Source organism: Littorina saxatilis, linkage group LG11 (genome assembly GCF_037325665.1).
Source record: "Littorina saxatilis isolate snail1 linkage group LG11, US_GU_Lsax_2.0, whole genome shotgun sequence".
In the NCBI taxonomy this organism is placed as follows: Eukaryota; Metazoa; Mollusca; class Gastropoda; order Littorinimorpha; family Littorinidae; genus Littorina; species Littorina saxatilis.
The window spans coordinates 40,093,243-40,109,164 of NC_090255.1; the positions used below are offsets into that span (position 1 = coordinate 40,093,243).

Here is a 15,922-nt window from a genome sequence, read left to right on the forward strand (position 1 = left end):
GAGAAAGTGTGACTCCTACCTGTAACCCTTGTTGGTGTGTCAAGGTGTGCTTGACTATAAAGGTGTGACACCTACCTGTAACCCTTGTTGATTTGTCAAGGTGTGTTTGACTATAAAGGTGTGACACCTACCTCAACCCTTGTTGGTGTGTCAAGGTGTGTTTGACTATAAAGGTGTGACACCTACCTGTAACCCTTGTTGGTGTGTCAAGGTGTGTTTGAGAGAAAGTGTGACTCCTACCTGTAACCCTTGTTGGTGTGTCAAGGTGTGTTTGACTATAAAGGTGTGACACCTACCTGTAACCCCTCTTCGTGTGTCAAGGCGGCCAGGTGTGGGTGAGAGAGGGGGTCACACCTGGTTGTGTCAATCTCTACGCTGACTTTGCGTCCACCCACCGCCACCAGCAGACATCGAGAAAACGCTTCTTCCAGCGCCCTCTGGAGGCTCCTCTTGCGAGCTTTCAGTATCGCTGTGGCCTTACTGCTTGGGTCTGTGGTATAAACATGAGTGTTATTGTTAGTATTCATCTTGAACATATGTACAGTCTCTCTCTTCTGTTATTTCTCTCTTTGTGTACACACAAACACAGTCTCTCTCTTCTGTTATTTCTCTCTTTGTGTACACACAAACACAGTCTCTCTCTTCAGTTATTTCTCTCTTTGTGTACACACAAACACAGTCTCTCTCTTCTGTTATTTCTCTCTTTGTGAACACACAAACACAGTCTCTCTCTTCTGTTATTTCTCTCTTTGTGTACACACAAACACAATCTCTCTCTTCAGTTATTTCTCTCTTTGTGTACACACAAACACAATCTGTCTCTTCTGTTATTTCTCTCTTTGTGTACACACAAACACAGTCTCTCTCTTCTGTTATTTCTCTCTTTGTGTACACACAAACACAGTCTCTCCAGTAACTCTTTCTTTCGTGTATGCACACCCAAAAATAGAAAATCTTTCTCTCCTTTTCTTTCTTTCTTTTTTTTCTGTTTTTCTCTCTTTCTTTCATAAACAAACACCCTCACACACACATTATTTTTCTCCTTTCTCTGGTTCACTGTCTTTCAAGTTTGACAAATAACAAGAAATTCCTCCGAGGTAGGAAAAACACCCCCGTCAAAGGGAAATAACCTTCTCAGTTGGTGGCAGTGAGAATGGTTATTTCCCTTTGACCATTAATATGTGCCTCTATAAGTCCTTGTATAATTTTAATCCACCAATAACTCCCTAACCATGTGTTTGACTGGTCCCAATTTTTGTAAGGACCGTCTCAGGAATGTATAGAACCTGTTCACCAAGTTTGGTGACGATCGGTCCGTTCATTCTTGAGATCTATATGCGAACACAAACACACAAACACATCGAGCGAAACCTATACACACCCCTATACCGGGGGTGTAAAAACACAGACAAAAATACACACACATACAGCAGGCTGAAGAACAAGTGAGAACTGAAGTCTCTGAAAACCTGCCTGTGTTCACAGGACGCCTCTGCTCTAATGGGGTCCAGGGGCTATTCCCTGGTGGGAGGCCTCGAGGGTTATAAATCCCTCCCCCTACAACAGAAACCAAACTTAGAAATTCTACAGGCATTATGATGGCCTCTCCTGGCACCAGGTAGCAAGAAGACACAGAGAACATAACGAGGACACAAAAAGAATCATTGCTTTTTGATTTTTAAGTGTTTTTTAAAACAAATTTGAAGAATGCTTTTACCTTCGTCCAAATTATTTTCCTTAAGTACACAGATCATGAGATTCCTCCCAAAACTGCAGATCTGAGGAAAGTTCTCCAGCCTGATACAGACACAGACCAACAAACACAAAATGCTGCTGCAGACGCATATGGGTGTGTGGCACGGTATAACAGTGGAACCCCCCCTGTAAAGACCCCCCCCCCCCCCCAATTTAAGACTTCCTCCCTTTTAAGACCCTGCTTTGCAAGACTTTTTGTTCATAAGCTGTGTAAATTGACCTCCATTTTCAGACCTGATTTTCTCAGATGTGTGGAGGTCTTAAAAGGGGGTTCCCCTGTAATGGTGTGGCTGCCATTCCCACAGTCTATCACACACACACACACATTGACACAAAAAGAAGACACAGCTCTAAGGCCACAAAAAAAAAAGTTGTGTTTCTGGTCACCCGACCCTACCTATTTTTTTCCCGCCGATTTTTTTTATTGCATTCGTACAAAAAAACAAGTCGCGTAAGGCGAAAATACAATATTTAGTCAAGTAGCTGTCGAACTCACAGACTGAAACTGAACGCAATGCCATTTTTCAGCAAGACCGTATACTCGTAGCATCGTCAGTCCACCGCTCATGGCAAAGGCAGTGAAATTGACAAGAAGAGCGGGGTAGTAGTTGCGCTAAGAAGGATAGCACGCTTTTCTGTACCTCTCTTTGTTTTAACTTTCTGAGCGTGTTTTTAATCCAAACATATCATATCTATATGTTTTTGGAATCAGGAACCGACAAGGAATAAGATGAAAGTGTTTTTAAATTGATTTGGACAATTTAATTTTGATAATAATTTTTATATATTTAATTTTCAGAGCTTGTTTTTAATCCGAATATAACATATTTATATGTTTTTGGAATCAGCAAATGATGGAGAATAAGATGAACGTAAATTTGGATCGTTTTATAAATTTTTAATTTTTTTTACAATTTTCCGATTTTTAATGACCAAAGTCATCAATTAATTTTTAAGCCACCAAGCTGAAATGCAATACCGAAGTCCGGGCTTCGTCGAAGATTACTTGACCAAAATTTCAACCAATTTGGTTGAAAAATGAGGGCGTGACAGTGCCGCCTCAACTTTCACGAAAAGCCGGATATGACGTCATCAAAGACATTTATCAAAAAAATGAAAAAAACGTTCGGGGATTTCATATCCAGGAACTCTCATGTCAAATTTCATAAAGATCGGTCCAGTAGTTTAGTCTGAATCGCTCTACACACACACACAGACAGACACACACACACACACACATACACCACGACCCTCGTCTCGATTCCCCCCTCTACGTTAAAATATTTAGTCAAAACTTGACTAAATATAAAAAGAAGAAAAAAAGCGTCAAAACGAAAGTAATAGATGGCAGACGACACAAGGGGGATAACCCCGCATCCCTTTTGTCTCATTTGTTTTGTAATGTGTTGTCTTTCTCTTTGTATAGTAAGTCCAGTCTCTTTGCATCACTGTATAGTTATTTTCTATCCTGACCACAAAAAAAACCACAAAAACCAACAACAAAAAATCCCTACCTACGTACCTACCCTATTTTTTGTAGCCATGTTACCAGAAACATACAACTTTTTTTTTGTTGCCTAACCTTGTGCAGCATACGTCTCCTCCCAAGCCCCAAAGCCCTGCGTGCTGAGCCCTTGCCGGGGGAAGCTCAGCTCTAGCAGACAAAAGAATCGAACCCTGCGCACACCAGCCTGCAGAGGCTGAGGAAGAGGCCCTGTCAAGGAGTGCCCTTCACCGTGAGGCCCCATCAAGGATGTTCCTTCACTCTCCTTGTCTTCTTGCAGCCGCAGGATGGCCGTGGTCCAGCCATTGAAGCCCAGGTAGAAGTTGGCCAGCTCCTGACACCTGCCTGCGTACAGTATGTGGCCTGCGTCCGTCACCTTGGTGCGTGTGGCAAAGGATACCTGCACAGGTAAACAACATCTGATGTAGTATGATGTCTTACACGAGCCAAAAGAAAAAAATGTCTGTTTGTTGCATTCAGACATTAAAGTTTTATTGAATTGAATTACTACTGTTATGTTAATCAAGCCTCTGAGCTGCACCAAATCACTAAAGTACATGTCACAGGTATTTATAAATGACCTCATTACAATGCTAAATAAAGCTAGAGCCTCTTCACACAAAACTACAAGTTTTACTGCCTGATGAACATCAGAACACCAGTTATTTTCTATTTAGTGCATTTATTAGCAATATACTTGGGGCAATAGAAATACATGTTGTGGTAGTACATGTGGTAGGAAATATGATGGCACTTTTAGGCCCCCCCCCAAAAAAAAGTCTGTTTACGGTATCCCGACCGACCCTATTTTTTCGCGCGACCCTAGACTTTTTTCCTTGGCATTTGGTGGAAAAAAAATTATATATATTAAAAAAATAAATTTTTAAAAAAAAAGTCTGTTTTTTGGCAAAATAATTTAAAAATATGGTTTTTTAGAAAAAAATACAAAAAAATACCGACCTACCAACCCTATTTTTTGGGCCTATGTTACCGTAAACAGACAAATTTTTTTGGGGGGGGGCCTTAGTACTACATGTATGTAAGTATGTAGCAATAGTAGGCTGATACAGGTCTGTAAAAACCGGACACCCTAGCTTCTGCAATGAGACAAGCCAAAGCGTGCCATCATTGTGTATGTGTGCGTGTGTACATGTGTGTGTACACATGTGGGTGTGGGTGTACGAGTGCACGTGTGTGTGTGTGTGTGTGTGTGTGTGTTTGCGTGCATGTGTGTGTATCGGTACATCCACGCCAGTATTACCCATACCTTACAAGGCTGTGAGCCTACTGTCAAGTTTTTGCATAGCCAGACTCTGGCTTTCTGTGCGTCATGGTAGGAGTAAAACTTGACAAAGGCGTAATAGGACATGGAATCCTCTTTTACTTTCAGCTTTGATGTGGCCTTGGTGATCTTGACACCTGGGAACACCTGTACTTCGTGTAGCAAGCCGAATGGACAGCATGACTCATACAGCACAGCCTGCAAAACAGAGCACACAATGCCAATGAATGCTTTATAAAATTATACTATACATACTGTTTGTTCATTTCCCACATACACAGAATCTGCATTGCATGTTTCAAGCAAACTAAATGGACTGCATGCAAATAAACATGCACAGAGAATCAAGCACACAGATATATATACACATACAGCACCCACACCCACACACTGACACACACATGTATACACACTGACACACACACATTTATACACACACACACTAAAAGAGGCACACACAGAGGAAAAAGACAAACATACACCGAAAGCAAATACACACTGTGACACATAACACACACACACACACACACACACACAAGGAACACATAAACATCCACTGAAAACATATTCATACAACTTACAAGGAAACGCACAGATAGTAGCGAGGTCAACGGAAGTCAGTCAGCGGAAGTCTTACGTCGTCACCTATGTAAACATTGAATCTTTGACGCCTCTTAAAGACAACTTACAGATCGTAAAATAGTATATAATGTACCTCATTGGAGAGATTAGTTCTTTTATTTTCCGTTGATATGCCACATTACTCACTTAGATGACGAATTCGTGCCATTATTCTCCTCTGAAAAATCCTACCGAGCGGAAAATAGTTACTTTCGGTTCCGGCGACCTCGATTTGGGTGACGTTGCAAAATTGCCTCGATCATGTGGTTTAATGAACATAATGTATGCATATCATGTGACAAGGTTCCAGAAAATGGCTAAAGCTGACGGTGATACTTGGTAACATTTTTTTTTTTTTTTTTAGAATTTCTGCGAGCTTCTCAAACTCAAGGGTCACTTTGGCGGTCAATATCGCTGGTTAGGTGAATATGGCCATTTTTGAGCGGGTGTCAATCGATAGTTAAGCCATTTATCTCTTATTTAAACCAGAAACTATGACAATATTTGCTTTCTCCTAGTGCCTCCATGGGTAGTTTTGACACAGGGGTGTTCGTGATCTGGCGCCATTGTTGAAGATCATAGAGTAGCCGCCCCTGATCACGTCTTCGTTACCGCCCCTCGTTACTTTCGATTTCTCTTGTAAGAAAAGTTAACTTAATTTTATCAACTATTATTGACAAACTTGGTGTTAAAATGTAAACATGTACTTGCTTGTTCATGAGTGATTGTGCAATTTCTCACTTGAGCCGGCTGAGGGAGTGTTAGTGAGAATAATTGGCTTGATAGTTCTAGCTACTTGGCCAGTTGGGGAAATTGCATGTTCATGTTGTTGTTTTTTAATATTATTTTTATTTTTAAATTTGTAAAGAGCTTATATTCAGTGATCGCGCTAGATATCTTTCAAACCGGTATGACATCATGAGCTGACCACAATGCTCTCACGAAAATCAGTCAACCTGCCAATGCAACCAGTCAAAGGCAAACAATGACTAAATCAATGTTTCTCAATGCCATCGACACGCAGACGTTTTCTGTGGAATAAATTTGGGTTATTCCCCCCTGGTTGTCAAAAAAGTGTTGACGCGCAGAGCCGATGTCAAAATCACCGAGTGACTTGCTATGCCATCGTAGCATCATCAGGCGGTTGACGTACTAGGCCGTGAAGCACTTTCAGTTTCGGCCGTGAAGCACTTTCAGTTTCAGTGTATGACAAGGGCCTTTTCTGACCTCTTGGAGGCAGAAACAACAGCAATGATCTTTGCTTCATGGTTAAGATAGTACTGACCTCAAATATATATGTGAGCAAAGAGCGGATCTGGTGTGCGTAGGTGATTTTTCAGTATAATCGCATGCCGGCTTTAGCATTCTTCATTTTTGACGTTTCGTTAACACGACCTTGTGACACCAAGCCTCATCAGTTTGTTTTCCATGAGACAATGGCACAATAAGCCATGCGAGTCTCTCTCTCTCTCTCTCTCTCTCTCTCTCTCTCTCTCTCTCTCTCTCTCTCTCTCTCTCTCTCTCTCTCTCTCTCTCTCTCTCTCTCTTACTGACCATGGATTCTTTATAAAGGATTTTTCTCTCCACTATTTCTTTTCCCCCCGGTCAAAATAATTAACAATCGGTACGTCTGACCGAGCACCCATTTTATTATCGGTATTGGCGAATCTCAATCGGTAAAATACCAGAAATTACCGGTAAACGCCATCTCGACTAAGCTTGTAAAAACAATAGTATGGCACATTTTTTTTAATGATATTTCTTAATTGTACCTATTTATTTATGTATTTATTTTGTTGTTGTAAATCACTAGTCCGCCGAAAGAAATGACAATCATTTTGTGACAATGTCTAAAGACTGACACACTGTCCACTTCTACTCAGTAGATTTGAGGCCTGCTGTAACCTTTGTATATATGACATGGATTACAGATTAAAGATGGAAAAGAAGTACACATAGTAAAAAAATAGATCTTTTTAGAAGATGTAAATGAAAGGAGTTTGTTTTACATAATTATTGCCCCTTTAATGCTACTATTATTGTTTTTATGGTGTGTTCTTTCTTGTGTGGATTTTTGCACTGTCACTGTTGGACTCATGTATGTGCCTTCTTTTTATGTGTACCTATACCTGCTTAGAATGAGACAGTGACATGTTGATGTCACACCACAAAATATGATTTGCATGCTGCATGTTTTCTTTCTCTTTTTATTTATATATTTATTAATTTTTAATTCCTTTTTTATTTCTTTGCTTTTAACATAGAAGCATTTTTTTCCCCAAGTTTAAAACAATGACATATTTTGTTTCAGAGAAAAATGCCCTGGGCATGATTTTAAAACAATGATTTAATCTGAATTTGCACTTTTCAAACTAACTCATAACTCATAACTCATAACATTTTATTGATCCAACAAAGGAAATTAAATTAGTCATCAGCACATATAGGTCATTAATTAATAACTATAAAAGAATAAAAGAAGAAAATTCATAAAACCCATGATATAAAAATACCCTTTTTTCTTGCACACCTGACACACCGACACACCAATACACATGCATACATGCCTACATACATACCTACATACATACATACATACATACATACATACATACATACATACATACATACATACATACTATTGGTGTTGAGTAAAATTAATGTAGAGCTAGAGGTAAACTTGTGATTTACATTTCTTTGGGAATAACAGGCAATACAATTTATCCAGTGTGATTTTTTTCTCAATTTGTGATGTTCTAACTTTTAGTTTTAAAGAAATTAATTTTCTCCATTTCTAGATTCAATGGTATTGCATTAAAAGAAAAATACATCAATGTTTAGCAATAGCATGCTACTCAGTAGACATAATGATATTTTACGTATTGTCATTAGTACTTTGAACATTTTTTTATTTTTTTATCAAAATTATTGTGCCTTTTGTGTTTTAAAATGAATAGTACCGAAAGCTAAAGTTTGACCACACATTTCTTAAACAGTTACTCTATTCAAATCCATGTAGCTCGTTACCTAATTGACCTATGGAAATGTAATTGCTTCCACAATATTTGTCTTTAAAAGACCTTTCTAATGGTATATATAAAAGCTCACTTTGACCCCAGTCATTGGGTACAAGTAGTGTTTAAAACCGATTAATGCAGAGGGCTAACTTTTGACCCCACCCTACTTGACGGGTGCCGTTTTCAAATCTATGTAGCTCGTTACCTAATTGACCTATTTTAATTTAATTACTACCGTTGTCTTTGTCTTTAAAATACCTTTCCAATGATATATTATTATATATGCCTATTTTGAAAAAAAATTAAAAATGGCCTGACCTAGCTACAGATAGTGTCACAAACTTACAGTGATCTGTGCCTCGTTGAGCTCATTTGTGAAAATCCCAGAAATATATAGATTCTTTGAGTTTGAAACAGGTCTGTAAAAGTCGATTATTTCAACCGACACCGACATTCCTGATCTTGCAGTACGTCTTGTTTCTTGTATGGAAGTTGCAACTTCCGTCATTCGAGGTTTGTCTTTACCGCTGCATCAGTGTAAGGGACAGTACTCTCAGATTTGTGTGTTTTTTGTCCGTGGAATTATCTCCCTGTCAAAAATGGCGGCGTCCATGGATCTGTCTAAACTTTTCGTTCGCGAATATGAAAAGAACGACGGTACAGTGTTGAAGTTTTATCAGTCAGAGATCGGAGACGTTGGTTGCGTGGTATGGGACGCGGCGCTGGTACTGAGCAAGTACCTAGAAACGGGGGACCTGTGTAAACGTAGCGGTGGAACGATGCAAGGAAAGACAGTGGTTGAACTGGGGGCTGGCACTGGGGCGGTTGGACTTGTCGCGGCCAGCATGGGGTAAGCAGCTCTTTGACTGCCTACAAACTATAACCTGTCTGTCTCCAAAATTAGCCCCGTGGAAGTGACGTAACACAGTTTAAGAAGAGTGACCATTCATTGTTGTCACATGCAGTCACATGAAGCTGTTTTGGGTAAAACTAAAAGGCATAAACCTTCTGTGAGTCTGTCTTTCTCTCTCTTCCTTTCTGGCTCTCACTATGTGTCTGTGTGCATGTGTAAGCACTTGAAATAATTGCAAATAGAAGGGGGGAATAGTAACGAAAGGAAAAAAGAAATAACAATTTGATAGACCTTTTCGGTATCATGTGCAGCTCTCACGAGGCACACTCTTTGTTATGCTTTGAACGTCGTGAGAACTTTGAACCTTGGTTTTTGCAGCTTGCGCAAGATCCCTAAAACACATGCTTTTTCTATGCTCTGATGTTTGCGAGAGATTACGAGAGCTTGGAATACCGATAGGGTCTATTGCACTTGCAGACTTTACAACTTACACTAATGAATGAGTGACTGAATGACATTGTGTGTGTGATTTGAAGTTGTGCACTAGGGGAATTTCGTGTGATTTTATTATTTTTGCCCTGGGTGTGCATGTGTTTGTGAACGACTAGTGTGCTTAGCGCAAACAATATACTTAAAATGAGTATTCAATTAACTTGATAAAGCTGTGACGCATCCGTTATATTTTGACAGTGCTGATGTCACAGTCACAGACTTGGCAGAGTTTGTTCCCTTGATGGAGCACAACATAAAGGAGAACGCAACCAGTTTGACGGGGAAAATGCATGCCACCACACTGACATGGGGAGCGTCCATCAGTGATGGAGTTCCATCTGCTCCAGACCTGGTCCTCTTGGCTGACTGCATATATTATGAGGAGGTGGGTGCTTTTTGTGCAGTGTCCTATACCACTACAGTAGTTCACATTTATGAATAAATAATTCTTCTAGTTCTACAACTGCAAGCAATACAAATTACTGGTAGTTGTAGTGTTTGTGTTTAACATCTATTTTAAGACCACATTTTTATGCAATACTTAGTTTCTATGCTTTGATTTGTGTGCTTTTTTTTCTGTTACTGTTAGCACTTTGCATGTAGTAAAGCAAACTCATTCCAGAAGATAATCTCCCCCCTTCCCCCCAATACAGAAGATCTTGAATTCCTGGCTCTGAACAGAGGACTGCGGACCTGCATCACTGTCATTGGGGAATCTCACTTTCTCTATGCTGTTGTCTTTGTAGGAAAGTGAAACATTGTACTTTGGATGTTTATTTTTTCTCTGATCTTATGTTATTAGAATATTACAGAAAAGCTCTGTCTGTCACTGAAGATTGGTACCGTGATACATGTAATTTTAAAACTTTTCTAAAGAGTGGGCACCTCTAAATAAAAGCCACATTGTGTTGTTGCATCAATTCATGTGTTCATTTTACCAAAGCCTCCCTGTCAAGAGAGCTAGACACCTGAAGTGTGAAGATATATTATAGCTGGTCCCAAGGGTGTCCTGTCTTGACATTCATGACAGGTATTGCCGCAAAACTGTTTTAAATGTTAGAACTAGAAGTGTTCTTCTAGAGAATCACTACATTGCTAGGGCGGGCGCATTGGCCGAGTGGATAAGACATATATATCGGCCTCCTATGCAGTAGGCCGTGTGTTCGAATCCCGGCTTGGTTAAGGGTGGAGTTTTTTCCGATCTCCCAGGTCAACTTATGTGCAGACCTACTAGTGCCTTATCCCCCTTCGTATACATGTACATGCAAGCACAAGACCAAGTGCGCAAGGAAAGTTAAGATCCTGTAATCCATATCAGAGTTAATTCGGTGGGTTATAGAAACACGAAAATACCCAGCATGCTTCCCCCGAAAGCGGCTAATGGTTGCCTGAATGGTGGGTTAATATGGTCACACATACACATAAAAACCCACTCGTGCAAAAACATGAGTGAACATGGGAGTTATACAGCCCACGGACGAGGAAGAACAAGAAAACAACATTGCATTGCTTATTGCATAATTCTTCTCTTCTTGACAGTCCCTGGAGCCGCTGGTGAAAACCATTCACTCACTGTGCTGCCCCACCACGCGAGTGCTTTGCTGTTACGAGAAACGAGACACAGGCAACAAACCGGAGCTAGAAAGAAAGTTTTTTGAGGTGAGTGTCTTTCTGTTTTTCCTTGATGAGTGTGTATCTCAATTACTTAACCTTCACCGTGCTGTGTGGGTGGTGGACGACCCAGACCTCACAAGTGTCTGTATCTCTAACACTATGTTGAGTTTTTGATTGAGGCTTGACGGGCGCAGTGGCGCAGTGGCAAGACGTCGCCCTCCTAATCGGGAGGTCGTTTGTTCGAATCCCGGTCGCTGCCGCCTGGTGGGTTAAGAGTGGAGATTTTTCCGATCTCCCAGGTCAACTTATGTGCAGACCTGCTAGTGACTTAACCCCCTTCGTGTGTACACGCAAGCACAAGACCAAGTGCGCACGGAAAAGATCCTGTAATCCATGTCAGAGTTCGGTGGGTTATAGAAACATGAAAATACCCAGCATGCCTCCCCCGAAATCGGCGTATGCTGCCTGAATGGCGGGGTAAAAACGGTCATACACGTAAAAATCCACTCGTGCTTAAAACATGAGTGAACGTGGGAGTCTAAGCCCATGAACAAGAAGAAGAAGAAGAGATTGAGGCTTCATTATACCCAAACACCATATAACCTTCATATCGACCAATTTTTAAAGGATTATCTTTGTAAACAAACAAATAAACTATGGCGTCATTTGAACTACACAGTCCGGATGTTGTGGGTCGTGGAATTTAAGAAGGCATTTGACAGTGTTTATCCTTATTCTGATGGCGTGGGTCGTGTATGACCCATACGCTGCAAAGAGGCGGTAAAGAGTTTATCCCTATTCGGATGGCGTGGGTCGTGTACGACCCAAACTTTTTACGTTCTGAACACTTCTTTAGAAAATATGGGTCGTACTCAACCCACATTATCCGGACTGTGTAGTCCAAAGCGTGATCCGTTGAAGGTTAAGACATGGATCAAGCATAATTTTGGCTCACCAGATTGCTCTCAGAGTATAGTGTGGGGAACCCAAATGGGCAAACGAGCTCACACGTCACCAGAATTTCTGGAACGCTGATGAAGAAGAAGAAGAAGGCTCACCAGAGGAACTTCTTCTTCTTCTTCTTGGCGTTCGCAGAGGTTACACGATCAGACCAGCACTGGTGATACATGTTGTCGTTTTCTCCAACTCCTGTCGACTGCCGTATAGTTTGGTCTGCAAGGGAGTTGGTGACGGCCACACTTCTTTTCGTTCCTCATCTAGTAAGGGACATCGCTGTAAGATGTGTTCCGCGCCAGAGGAACAGTTAGCAGACCTGTGCTTCTTGAATCTTGGTGGAGTTTAGCAGTCCACAGCTATAAAACGAAATTATTGGTAACTTCCTTATGAGCAAAGTTTGAGAAATGTTGAAAAGCGTTCGGTAGTCACCGAGGGCGACCGGGAAATCTCAACCCTGTGGAAGTGTTGGAACATGAGGTCATGATTTTTTAGTGTGTACATAATAATAACAATAATAACGGGTATTTATATTAACAGCTATTGAGTTTTCAGCGTAGCAATAGGGTCCGATATTTAGACGAGACAAGTATAATGCAGACGTGTCGAAGACGAGTCGCATTATACTTGTTCGAGTCTAAATATCGGACCCTATTGCTACGCTGAAAACACAATAGCGATTATATAGCTTCTTCTTCTTCTTCTGCGTTCGATGATTATATAGCTGTTCTGACCTTGATTTGTTGTTCTAAACTTACAAAATGACAGATTTTGCGTCGATGCGTTGATCTCAGGTTTTGATAGCAGACGCCGTTTCTTATGCGCATTAGTTTTGCGCAGGCGCCACACTGACTTTGGACAAAAACTCGATTTGACAACACAGCTGTTAAACAGCTTTTTATTAGTTCATTCGAATACAACAAGAAGAAGTTTGAGTTTTTTTAATTTTGAACAAGACTACTTATGAAGAAGACCAAAACACAACATAAACGGAAAACTAGAAACAACTGAAGAACTAGGATGCAACAAGGGGAGGAGAAGAGAACAGCTAATCGCGAGCAGACGGCAGCGAAGTTTTCAGTTTGAGTGAATGGCATTTATACTTGTCTCGTCATGAAGCGAATTTTTCAACCTCAGTTATAAACGACTACATAAATGTTAGTGCCATGGGTTGCACATCAATACTTCAGAGGGGAAGTGGGGTATTTAGTGTGGAGTTACGAGATAAGAAAAGCCGAATGCGAAAGTTTGTGTCAGTCGGCAACTGACACAGGCACACAAAAACGGCTGTTCCGTTTTACTCCCCTGTTTGTACTACATCTTTCGACTTTGGGCATTTTGTGGTGTTTAGGGACAGAAAATAATTGATTTAGTCCTGTTTCATCGGGAAGTTAGCAGAAAAGGGTATGCTATTGACATTTTTAAAGCTGAAAAACATTCCCGAGAAGAATTTCAAGTTGTCAGTGTATGCTGTTGTCGATTAAAACATCGTGTGGTACAGATGGGTAAACCGGAACCATGCGTCTTTGTTATTGCCAATATGCTTTTGGATATTGGCAAAAATGGCCGACTTCCGTAGAAGTTCAAAGCACGTATGCCATGTGAGATGGAATTTTTTACACAATATATCACGCATTCACATCAGCCAGTAGATCAACAGCCTATAGGCGCTGCATCCACCTCCAAGTCACACGGATATTTTGGTGGACATTTTTATTTACGCCTATACAATTTTGCCAGGAAAGACCCTTTTGTCAATCATGGGATCTTTAACGTGCATACCCCAATGTAGTGTACACGAATGGACCTCGGTTTATCGTCTCATCCGAAAGACTTGCACTTGAACCCACCACCTAGGTTAGGAAAGGGGGGAGAAAATTGCTAACGCCCTGACCCAGGGTCGAACTCGCAACCTCTCGCTTCCGAGCGCAAGTGCGTTATCACTCGGCCACCCAGACCACATTGTGTAGCTCAGGATTGCATTTGAATTGTGTAGGTTTTGTCTCTCTCAGGAACTTCATCTGCATGTACAGTGGAGCCGCCATTTGAAGACCTCCACAAATCTGAGAAAATCAGGTCTTAAAATGGAGGGTCTTTTTCCTGAAATGAGGGTAAATTAACAGAGGGACTGTGAAAAGATAATCTGAAAATCTAGGGTCTTTAAACGGAGGAAGTCTTAAATTGGGGGTCTTAGAATAGGAGTTGCATTGTATATATGATGTGGGTAAAGTGATGAGAGATAACATTGTATATGATGTGGGTAAAGTGACGAGAGATAACATTGTATATGATGTGGGTAAAGTGATGAGAGATAACATTGTATATGATGTGGGTAAAGTGATGAGAGATAACATTGTATATGATGTGGGTAAAGTGATGAGAGATAACATTGTATATGATGTGGGTAAAGTGATGAGAGATAACATTGTATATGATGTGGGTAAAGTGATGAGAGATAACATTGTATATGATGTGGGTAAAGTGACGAGAGATAACATTGTATATGATGTGGGTAAAGTGATGAGAGATAACATTGTATATGATGTGGGTAAAGTGATGAGAGATAACATTGTATATGATGTGGGTAAAGTGATGAGAGATAACATTGTATATGATGTGGGTAAAGTGATGAGAGATAACATTGTATATGATGTGGGTAAAATGATGAGAGATAACATTGTATATGATGTGGGTAAAATGATGAGAGATAACATTTGAATAATCGTGTTTTTTGTGTATTGAAGATATCATGTGTGTTACTTGACTCATATGTGACCCTCCACCTCGGAATGAGTCGCATGTCACCTTTGCACGATTTTTATTTTTTCACATTTTCTTACAGAGATTTTGAAGCTCTACCCAATGGTGAAAACCGTTTTAGAAAAGAGCAAAAACTGTTTGAGTTATAAGCCTGTGACTAAGGTGATCCTCACCCTGAATACACCCCACCCCCCCCCCCCCCCCCCGACTTATATTAAGCCTAGCGCAGAACCGCGTGAGGTGACAATACGTACATGCGACTCATTCCGTGGTGGAGGGTCACATTATATGCTTTGGGATTCCATGCGTGTTATGTGAACAGTAAGTTGTGGACACTGCGATCAGATTGTGAAGCTGATGAAGTGAATGTTGTGTGTTGCAGCTGGTTGATGCTGATCATGAAGTGAATGTTGTGTGTTGCAGCTGGTTGATGCTGCATGATTATGAAGTGAATGTTGTGTGTTGCAGCTGGTTGATGCTGATTATGAAGTGAATGTTGTGTGTTGCAGCTGGTTGATGCTGATTATGAAGTGAATGTTGTGTGTTGCAGCTGGTTGATGCTGATTATGAAGTGAATGTTGTGTGTTGCAGCTGCATGGTTAATGCTGATTATGAAGTGAATGTTGTGTGTTGCAGCTGGTTGATGCTGATTATGAAGTGAATGTTGTGTGTTGCAGCTGGTTGATGCTGATCATGAAGTGAATGTTGTGTGTTGCAGCTGGTTGATGCTGATTATGAAGTGAATGTTGTGTGTTGCAGTTGGTTGATGCTGATTATGAAGTGAATGTTGTGTGTTGCAGCTTATTGATGCTGATTATGAAGTGAATGTTGTGTGTTGCAGCTGGTTGAGGCTGTGTTGAACAAGCAGGAGATTCCACATCAGAGACAAGATCCACACTTTTCTAGCGATGACATTTACATTTTTGAATTCAGATTAAAGGATATTACCACCTGATACATGTGCCTTCAGCTTCATGAATACATGTGTATTTGCTCCTGCTTTCTCTCTGCCTCTTTTTCTGTGTGTACAGTGTGGTTTATTACAGGAGGGGTAGTGAGAAATCTGTCCA

The 15,922-nt window shown here is 40.6% G+C and overlaps 2 protein-coding genes across 2 annotated transcripts in view; one reads left to right on the forward strand and one right to left on the reverse strand.

The window, feature by feature from the left end:
- Positions 1-8,687, reverse strand: part of LOC138980446 (RAD52 motif-containing protein 1-like) — a 12,065-nt gene extending 3,378 nt beyond the window's left edge. Inside the window, exons 1-4 of the mRNA XM_070353326.1 lie at positions 8,526-8,687; positions 4,527-4,739; positions 3,338-3,659; positions 297-490 (exon numbers count right to left, since the gene is read on the reverse strand). Coding sequence (XP_070209427.1) covers positions 297-490; positions 3,338-3,659; positions 4,527-4,739; positions 8,526-8,687 — 891 coding nt within the window. The remainder of the gene's footprint in view (positions 1-296; positions 491-3,337; positions 3,660-4,526; positions 4,740-8,525) is intronic.
- A 91-nt stretch (positions 8,688-8,778) lies between these two features.
- Positions 8,779-15,809, forward strand: LOC138980447 (protein N-lysine methyltransferase METTL21D-like). The gene is made up of 4 exons (XM_070353327.1): positions 8,779-9,029; positions 9,723-9,909; positions 11,064-11,183; positions 15,694-15,809. Exons 1-4 carry the CDS (start codon positions 8,779-8,781, stop codon positions 15,805-15,807), a joined length of 672 nt encoding a protein of 223 aa, XP_070209428.1. The 3' UTR covers positions 15,808-15,809.
- The last annotated feature ends 113 nt before the right edge of the window (positions 15,810-15,922 follow it).